Here is a 10,483-nt window from a genome sequence, read left to right on the forward strand (position 1 = left end):
TATACTTTAAATGTTTGGCCCATCTGGTCTCGTAATAGCCCTTTAACAATCACATTAAATTAGTATTCCATACTCATCTCGATTAAACATCTATAATCGTAATTTAACATGATATAAAATCTTGGGCATTACATTGTAGGTGTTGATCTAAGCCATTATCTTCACTCAAATTCCCAAACACTATAAATTCTTGATTTATTCCGTTGGAGCCCCGTACCCGGTTCACTCATTTCAACGAGATTACATCATTGGCGCCGTCTGTGGGAAATACTGAGTTCGAGACGTTGATATGGCTCGTACGAGAAGAACCAACCAGGATAATTCGCATGCCCAGGGTGATGGTGGACAGACTTCAAGACATGCTGGTGCTAATAACACCGGACCAAACCTCATTACCCTGACCCCTGAAGAGTTAAAGAAAATGATGGTTGATACCATCGTGCAAGCTATGACCAGGAAGGAGGTCTCCCATCCTGTTACACCACCCGGTGATAAACAGGGACATGAACATGGGTTTGAGCAGGAGCAGGAGCAGGGGAGGAAGGAGAATGAGATGGCAGGAGAAGATTAGGAATCCAGCGCCGGGTCCAAATCTCCTACCGTGGCAGAGGAATTGTTGGAATTAAGGTAGAAGATGAAGGTCTTGGAAGGACAGTTGGAAAGGCCGAGCGTTTCCCGGGCATTCCCGAAAGGATGCATGTTTACTGATATCATTGTCTGGGAACCTCTTCCTGGAAATTTCAAATCTGCGAAGGTGAAAGACTATGATGGCAATGCAGACCCGGAGGAACACCTGGCCAGGTTTGAAAATATGGCCATGTTGCACTGTTACACTGATAGAATAAAGTGCAAGGTGTTCTTAACAACACTGGTGGATACAGCTCAGAGGTGGTTCGAGGGCTTGACTTCCCAAAGTATCAGTTCCTTCGGAGACTTCCAGAAGGTGTTTTTACACCATTTTAGCAGCAGAAAAAAGTACAAAAAGACTTCTTTTAGTCTTTTTGAAGTTAAGCAGAGCCCGGAAGAAAGTTTAAGGGCCTATATCAGAAGATTCAACAGAGTGGCCCTAGATGTCCCTACTTGTGCCACTGAAACCAAGACTACTGCATTCACCCAGGGTTTGAGAGAGGGTGAATTCTTCAAATCACTGACTAAGAAGGTGCCGGGAGATTTCGAGGATCTATTGTCACGAGCAGAAAAATATATCAATATGGAGGAGGCCCAGAAGCAGAAGAGGGAGGCTGTGAGAAAGGAAAAAGGAGACCGGGTGTCTAAACCCGAGGAGAGGGGACAGAAGAGAGGCAATACAGGGCACTATTCTCACCACGTGCCTCTGAAAATTGCTCGGGAGAGGGAAGTTCAGGAGTGTAGCAGAGATTTGGCCCCGGATCACCAGTTATCCCGGCCAGAAAAGAGCGGATTTTGCTCTTCTCACAAAGTGTGTCACCATAATACTAAAAACTGCAAGGCACTGAAGGGGAATTATGTCTCACCTTCCATCCCGGGACCCAGTAACAATAGCCAGAGGCCGAGAATGCCACCTTGGACATCTCGGCCACCAGGATCCGGAACCCGGGGAGGAAGTGTGAGGAATTTCCCAAGGATTGAGCCTGCTAAAAGGAGAGAGCCTGAGCTCGAGAGAAAGAAGAACTCGCCCCCTGCTATGGGGTTGATCAAAATGATATCCGGAGGCTCCACTGATGGAGACTCCAACCGGGCGAGGAAGCCGAGAAGTAGGAGGGAGTGTTTGGAGGTGGAGGGAGCAAGAAGAAATGAGGCAGTCATCAGTTTTGGCCCCGAAGATTTGAGAGGGGTGAATCTGTCCCACAACGATGCCCTGGTGATCCAAGCCCGAGTGGCGAATTATAATATTCTCCGAGTCTTCGTGGACTCGGGCAGCTCTGTAAATGTAATTTTTAAGGATGCCTTTTTGCAGATGGATTTGCAGGGCTATCATTTGGAGGCTGCGGAAACGGCCCTCTTTGGTTTTGCTGGTCATATGGTATACCCAGAAGGGGAGATCGTTTTGCCATTAACTCAGGGCTCCCAGGGTCTTAAAAAGACGGTGATGACCTCGTTCACTGTGGTGGACTCCCCATCATCATACAATATCATTCCAGGAATGCCGGCTATGAAAGAACTTAGAGCCGTGGCATCTACCTACCACCAAAAAATAAAGTTTCCCGTGGGAGCCCGGGTAGGAGAAGTCCAGGGAGATCAGCCATCTTCTCGAAAGTGCTATGTGGAGGCGGTCAGGGCAGATCAAAGCAAAACCAGTTGGGAGGAGAAGAAGGCGAAGGTGGACGTGGAAGGAGAAAGAATGATCGGGAGAGGAGAGGTGCATTTTGTGGCAGAAGAAGAGCAAGAAGCAATAGAAGTTGGACCAGGCCAGCAAATCCGGGTGGCCCGAGATCTCGATATATTCACCCGGGTTAGTCTGATTAACTGTTTAAAAACTAATATTCGTGTGTTTTCCTGGTCTCAACAGGAGTTGACAGGGATTTCTCCCTTGATAGCGGAACACCAATTGAACGTCCTCCCGGGATCTCGCCCGGTAAAACAAAAAAAGAGGCACTTTGGCCCTGAAATGGACAAAGTGATTGATGTGCAAATAAAGGAGCTTCTGAAAGCTGGCCACGTTCGGGAAATTCAATTCCCTACATGGCATTAGAATGTGGGCTTGGTGCTCAAATCCACCGGAAAGTGGCGCATGTGTGTAGACTTCCGCGATCTCAACAAGGCCTGTCCCAAGGACCATTATCCCCTGCCCCGCATTGATTAATTGGTGGATTTCACATCAGGTTTCGAGTTGTTAAGCTTCATGGACGCGTACCAGGGGTATCATCAAATCCCCCTGGCCAAGTGTGATCAAGATAAAGCCAGCTTCATCACCTCAGGAGGTACATTTTGTTATATTGTAATGCCTTTCAGGTTGAAGAATGCAGGGGCAACTTACCAGCGTCTAATAAACAAAGTCTTCGAGAAACAATTGGGGCGGAACGTGGAAGTCTATGTGGATGATATTCTGTCTAAATCCCGGGAGGGTGCCAGCTTTATTAATGATCTAGAAGAAACTTTTGCCACTCTCATGCATTATGGAATCAAGCTTAATCCGGCCAAATGTATTTTTGGCTTGAAGAGTGGCAAGTTCTTGGGATTCATCGTGACAGACCGGGGGATCGAGGTGAATCAAGAGAAAGTCCAATCTGTGCTGAGCATGCCATCTCCCCGATCTGTCAAAGAGGTACAAAAGCTAACCTGGAGGATTGCTTCCCATTCCAGATTTATTTCCCGATCAGCACACCGGAGCTATCCTTTCTTTCAAGTCTTAAGGAAGGCCCAGCAATTCGGATGAGATGAGAAATGTGAACAGGCTTTCCAGGACTTGAAAATTCATCTTGCAGGGCTCCCTGTGTTGGTGAAACCAGAACCCGGGGAAAAATTATATGTCTAACTGTCTACTACAGAGTATGCTGTCAACTCGGTTCTAATAAGAGAGGAAGGAACCGACCAAAAACCTGTCTATTATGTCAGTCACGCTCTGAAGGGGCCCGAGCTCTGGTATAGCGAAGTGGAGAAAATTGCTTTGGCCCTGGTCATGACCGCCCGGAACCTAAGACCTCACTTTCTGTCACTTCAGGTTATTGTTCTTACCAATAGTCCTCTGGGTAGGATCATGACTCACTCTGAAATATCCGGGCGAACGATAAAATGGACAGTAGAGTTGGGAGAATATGACATCGAGTATAAACCCCGAGTGGCTATTAAAGCGCAGGCTTTGTCAGATTTCTTATCAGAAATGATCCAGCCCAGCGAGGAGGAGGTATGGAGAGTGTGGGTTGATGGGGCATCTAGCCTGGTGGGGTGTGGAGTAGGGGTGGTGTTGGTATCTCCCCTTAGAGAAAAGATCAAATTAGCATTAAGAATTGATTCCCGGATAACCAACAACGAAGCTGAGTATGAAGCTGTCCTTGCAGGTATTCGAGCTGCTCGGGAAGTTGGAGCTTCCCGAATTATTATATATTCTGATTCACAGCTCATCACTCAACAAATAAAGGGCATTTATGAGGCTAAGGATGACAGAATGCTTAAATATTTACAACTCATTCGAGCCCAAGCAGAAAGCTTCATGGATTGGGGTATTGAACAAATACCCCGGGAGGAGAACAGTGAGGCAGACGCTTTGGCTAAAATGGCTGCCTCTTTATCAGAAGTTAATACCCGGGAAGTGCTGCATATTACTCGGTTGGTCCTCTCTACGGAGGAAGAAGCATCACCCATGCCTGAAGACTCGTGGATGACACCACTGATCGCGTATATTACAAACCACGAGCTCCCCGAGGATAAAGCCCGAGCTCAGAAGATCAAGAGACAAGCTCCCAGGTTTGTTCTCTTAAATAAAATTTTGTACAGGAGATCATTCCAAGGACCTCTTCTGAAGTGTTTAACTGAAAAAAGAGGTGGATTATGTTCTCCGAGAGATTCATGAGGGGTGTTGTGCCGAACACCTCGGAGGAATGTCTTTAGCTCGAAAAACAATGCTTGCTGGATTTTGGTGGCCAACCTTCAAACGAGATTCTGCTCGGTTGGTCCAAACTTGTGAAGGCTGTCAGCATCATTCAAATTTCAGCCATAGTCCGGCCACTCTCATGAAGCCTATCTGGGCTTCCTGCCCTTTTGATCAATGGGGCATGGACATTGTAGTATCCCGATGCCTAATTTGAGTTAATTATTGGATTAATTGTATTTCGGTGGGATCGGAAGGACCGAACCGGGTTCGGATCGTCCGAAGTTGGTTCGGATCGTCCGAAGTGGGTTCGGATGGACCGTTCTGTTCGGAGTCAGACGAGTCATGTCATGTCAGAGTTCGGATCGTCCGATCAGGGTTCGGATCGTCCGAAGACAGGTGGCTGGACACGTGGAAGACATGCAGAGTTCGGATCTTCCGAAGTGGATCGGATCTTCCGAAGTGCACCGGATCGGATCTTCCGAAGTGGATCGGATCTTCCGATCGTTGTCTATAAATAGAAGCGCGAGGCTTCACTTTTCACTCGCCAATTCCGAGAGTTCCAGAGCGTTTTAGTCGTTTCTGATGGGTTTCTAGTCTTTTCCCGAGGTTCGGGCACTATCGGGGAGCTACTGGTTTTGTAGCGGAGCTGTGCTCTAGTTGGGGGCTAGCGGCATCAGTGGGCTGACTACGGACGCAGGTATAGTTCTGGGTTCCCTTTGAGATTTGGGAGTATCTATTAGTCTAGTTAAGGCTTTTAGATGTGGTTTAGTGATATGGTATCACTTGGATTGTAGGCTTGATTCTAGGGCTGATTGCTAGGATCTACTGGTTTGAGGTACGAAAGTACTATCCGAGATAGCAGGATTGAGTATGCTTTACTATGTGTTGCATGTTTATATGTTGCATTATTATCTGTCATATGATGCATGGTTTATTATGCGGCATTTGCATAATCATGTTCAGCCTGATTATCTTTGAGATAGCCTGTTGAGAGGGTGCTCAGCCCTCGTTTGTTGTGGATGGTTGGACCCCGTTGGCCGACGGTGGTCAGGTCACCGGTATATCCACAGGTTTATTTTGGTATGGGAGCCACCTCCTGGTGCGACGGCGCAGAGTGCTACATACCTTGACGTCATTTACCTGAGCAGTATTTCGATATACCCAGATCCTGGTATCCAGTACATTTTGCATACATGCATGTCATAGTCTTGTATACTCATACTTTCGGTGCTGAGCGTTTTATGCTCACGTCCTCGGTTTATCTCTGTTTTGGACACCCTATTCGATGGGGCAGGTCTCAGGTTGGACGGTCCAGGAGGGAGTGGACAGGGAGCTGGCAGAGGTTGACCTGTAGTTGTTGGTATTTGTTCTTGGTATTTAGTTCGATCTGGTTGTTTAAGTATTTTGTACTTACAGATTCGATTGGGTTGTATTACTGTTTTTCCGCTGTTTACCTGATTCAGTTTTAAATGTTAATTTTGCATGCTTAAGTTCTGATTAGTAGGTTATTCTGGAACGGGTCACTACATTTATGGTATCAGAGCATGCATTAAGATTTTGGGATTTAGAACTGTTCTTTTGGGTTTAATCTCCGGTAACTTTTGTAGCTAAAAGATGTCTGGTTTTGACGACGATGCTAGTAGTCATGGCAGCGTTGGACGCTGGGGAGACCGCGACGATCGGGAGCGTCGTCAAGAGCATCGAGAACGTCGTCAACACCGTCGTGATGAGCCTCGGAGTTTTAGTATGCATCGGTTCTTGCAGATGGGGCCGAAACCTCTTTCAGGCGGTGAGACCCCGGATGTTGCGGAGAACTGGCTTGAGAGGATGGAGAGCTGCTTCAAGACTTTTCAGTGCTTGGCGGAGCAGCAGATTGATACCCTTGATTTCTTGCTGGAGGGTGGTGCGCGCAAGTGGTGGAGGTCTACCTCTGCACCGATAGTTCAGCGACAGGGTCGAGTTCTTTGGGCCGATTTCCGAGCCGCTTTCATGTTGCTTTACTTTCCGCCAGCTCTTCTGCAGACCAAGGCGATTGAGTTGATCAATCTGAAGCAGGGAAGTTTGTCTGTTGACGAGTATCAGCAGAAGTTCTTTGAGTTGCTTCCATATGTTCCGCATGTCAGTGACAATGCTATGGCCAAGTATAACCATTTTCTTCAGGGCCTCAATCAGGAGATTTATGATCGGGTTGTTGTCTGCGATGATCCGACATCGTATGAGGGCCTTGTAAATCGTTGTCGCCAGGCTGAGGGCAGTTTGTTGAGAGGTCGAGCCATGCAGTCTGCTCGTCCTACTAGTTCTTTGGGTCCCCGCGCCCAAGCATTTAAGAAGGCTGGATCTACTTCTTCTTCCTCTGGATCTGGAGGAGTTCACCATTTTGGGAAGAAGAGGGGCCCGTGTCAGCACTGCGGGAAGGATCATCCGACGGAGCGTTGTCGCAAGGTTGTGGGTGCTTGTTACAAGTGCGGTGAGATGGGCCACATGAAGAGAGATTGTCCATAGACGGGCGGAGGATCAGGATCTGGTTCTCAGGCTTCAGTTCATCAGAGGCCACAGCAGGGACAGTCTACTCAGGGTTCTAACCTCCGACCGCGTACTCAAGGGCAGGTCTTTGCTCTTAACCAGGATCAGGCGGCTGAAGAGAACGAGAGAGTTATCGCAGGTGTGTTTTTATTATGTGGATTACCTGCTTACGTTCTCACTGATACTGGTGCATCGCATTCATTCATATCTGCGAGATTTGCTAAGCGTCATGCATTACCCTTCACTTCTTTGGGCGTTGTGGTATCTGTTTCCACACCGATGGGTCATTCGGTGTTAGCTAAACGTCTAGTTTTGGGTTGTCCTCTAGAGTTTGAGGGTAATGTTTTAACTGCTAATTTGATGATTCTTGCGATGGAGGATTTTGATTGCATTCTGGGAATAGATGTGCTGACTGTGTTTAGAGCTACTGTGGACTGTTATCAGAAGTTTGTGCAGTTTCGTCCAGTTGAGGGCGACAGTTGGTTTTTCTATGGAGAGGGAGCGCGACCCCCGATGCCTGTGGTTTCTGCTCTGAAAGCCTGTCGTGCTTTAGAGTCGGGCGGGGAAGGCTACCTTATCTATGCTATTGATTCGTCCGCAGTTAGTGTCGGTATCAGTGACATTCCAGTGGTTTGCGATTTTCCGGATGTTTTTCCCGAGGAGATTCCTGGTTTTCCTCCCGTTCGGGAAGTGGATTTCGGCATTGATTTAGTGCCAGGCACGGCACCAATCTCTAGAGCTCCTTATCGTTTAGCTCCATCGGAGATGCAAGAATTGAAACAGCAGTTGCAGGATCTTCTTGACAAGGGGTATATTCGACCCAGTGTGTCCCCGTGGGGAGCACCAGTTCTTTTTGTCAAAAAGAAGGATGGTTCTATGCGGCTCTGCATAGATTATCGGCAGTTGAATCGTGCTACGATAAAGAATAAGTATCCGTTGCCACGGATTGATGATTTATTTGATCAACTGCAAGGTACCTCTGTATATTCCAAGATTGATTTAAGGTCTGGTTATCATCAGCTTCGAGTTCATCAGGGAGACATACCGAAGACTGCATTCAGGACCCGGTATGGGCATTATGAGTTTCTGGTTATGCCTTTTGGGGTGACGAATGCACCAGCAGTTTTTATGGATCTGATGAATCTGGTATTTCGGGATTTCTTGGATAAGTTTGTTGTGGTGTTTATAGATGATATCTTAATCTATTCGCATGATCAGCAAGAACACGCACAACACTTAAGGATTATTTTACAGACACTTCGCGAGAATCAGCTTTATGCGAAGTTGAGTAAATGTGAGTTTTGGATTGACATGGTTGTATTCCTTGGTCATGTCATTTCTAGCAAGGGAGTTTCAGTTGACCCAAGTAAGGTGGAAGCGGTGTTGAACTGGTCGCGTCCGACGACAGTAGCCGAGATCCGCAGTTTTCTGGGATTGGCTGGGTATTATCGCCGTTTCATTGTCAACTTCTCTCAGATTGCTAAGTCACTCACTCAGCTCACTCGGAAAGATGTTTCATTTGAGTGGACATCAGAGTGCGAAGAGAGTTTCTTGGAACTTCGCAGACGTTTGACATCTGCGCCTGTTTTGGCTTTACCGTCTGGATCTGGTGGTTTCAGTGTTTACACCGATGCCTCTTTACAGGGACTAGGGTGTGTTCTGATGCAGAATGAGCATGTGATTGCTTATGCGTCGAGACAGTTAAAGCCTCATGAGGAAAACTATCCTGTTCATGATCTGGAATTAGCAGCGATCGTTTTTGCTTTGAAAATCTGGCGCCATTATCTGTATGGTGAGCGATTTGAGATCTTCACTGATCATAAGAGTTTGAAGTATCTGTTCACTCAGGCTGAGTTGAACATGCGTCAGCGTCGTTGGATGGATCTACTCAAGGATTACGATTGTGAGATCAAGTATCATCCAGGATCTGCGAATCTCACGGCCGATGCTCTTAGTCGCAAGGTGAGGTTATCTGCTCTTCAGACTTGTGCTGTATCTGGGATTATTCAGGATTTCTGTTCGATGGGATTCAATTGTAAGCATCGGAAGGGAACAGAGAGTATCCGTATAGCTACTATTTTGTCCGAGCCAGTTTTGTATTCTCGGATTAGAGATGCTCAGATGTCTGATTCTAAGGTTCAGAAATTAGCTCGGTTGGCTGATGGAGATAATACTTCTGGATTCCACTATCAGTCCGAGGGTCTTTTGTGCTTATCTGGTCGTGTTGTTGTACCGGAAGATGACACTTTGAGGGAGGAGATTTTGTCCCAGGCTCATCGTAGCAAGTTGAGTGTTCATCCAGGGAGCAACAAGATGTATAAGGATTTGAGGACTCGATTTTGGTGGAAAGGTATGAAACGTAATGTTTATCAGTATGTCTCCAAGTGCCTAGTCTTCAGCAGGTGAAGGCTGAGTATCGACGACCTGGAGGTTTGTTGCAGAATCTTCCTATTCCGGAGTGGAAGTGGGAGCATATCACGATGGACTTCGTGACTCACTTGCCTATGTCTGTGGGGAATAGAGATGCTATCTGGGTGGTAGTGGATCGGCTTACTAAGTCTGCCCATTTTCTTCCATATAACAGAGATTTCACTTTCGATCGGATGGCACGGTTGTACATTCAGGAGATTGTACGGTTTCATGGTGTGCCCGTGAGTATCGTTAGTGACAGAGATCCTCGATTTACATCTAGATTTTGGGGCAGCTTTCAGCAAGCTTTGGGCACTACCTTGAGTTTGAGTACTGCATATCACCCAGAGACTGACGGTCAGTCAGAGAGGACTATTCGTACTCTTGAGGATATGTTGAGATCTTGTGTGATGGATTTCGGGCCAGCTTGGCAGGATCATCTGCCGCTGATAGAGTTTGCATACAACAACAGTTTTCATAGGAGTATTGGTATGTCTCCGTTTGAAGCATTGTATGGTCGACGTTGTCGTACTCCTCTGTTCTGGGAAGAAGTCGGAGAACGACAGGTCGAGGGTCCAGAATTGATTCAGCAGGCCATGGACAAAGTTCTTGTGATCAAACAGCGGATTAAGACTGCTCAGGATCGACAAGCAAGTTATGCGAACTCCAAGCGCAGACCTCTTCATTTTGATGCAGGCGAGAAAGTGTTTCTCAAGGTATCACCTTTTCGGAGGATTCTGAGATTTGGACTCAAGGGTAAGCTATCTCCGAGATTCATTGGTCCTTTTGAGATCTTAGAATGTGTGGGAGACTTGGCCTACAGATTAGCTTTGCCACCGTATCTGTCTAGTGTTCACAATGTGTTTCATGTGTCCTTGTTGAGACGATACGTAGCGGATGAGTCTCATGTTTTGCATCCCACAGAAGTTCAGCTGAATCCAGATTTGTCTTTTGTAGAAAGACCGGTTTCGATCTTAGACCGGAAGGATAAGGTACTGCGGAATAAGACTATTCCTCTTGTCTTAGTGCAGTGGCAGCGCC

The 10,483-nt window shown here is 46.9% G+C and overlaps 1 protein-coding gene across 1 annotated transcript; it reads left to right on the forward strand.

The window, feature by feature from the left end:
- Nucleotides 1-634: 634 nt before the first annotated feature.
- On the forward strand, nt 635-2,671 carry LOC140806877 (uncharacterized). Its single transcript, XM_073163400.1, has one exon. It carries the CDS (start codon nt 635-637, stop codon nt 2,669-2,671), a length of 2,037 nt encoding a protein of 678 aa, XP_073019501.1.
- Nucleotides 2,672-10,483: the final 7,812 nt, after the last annotated feature.

Source organism: Primulina eburnea, chromosome 1, assembly GCF_022965805.1.
Source record: "Primulina eburnea isolate SZY01 chromosome 1, ASM2296580v1, whole genome shotgun sequence".
NCBI classification, from domain to species: Eukaryota; Viridiplantae; Streptophyta; class Magnoliopsida; order Lamiales; family Gesneriaceae; genus Primulina; species Primulina eburnea.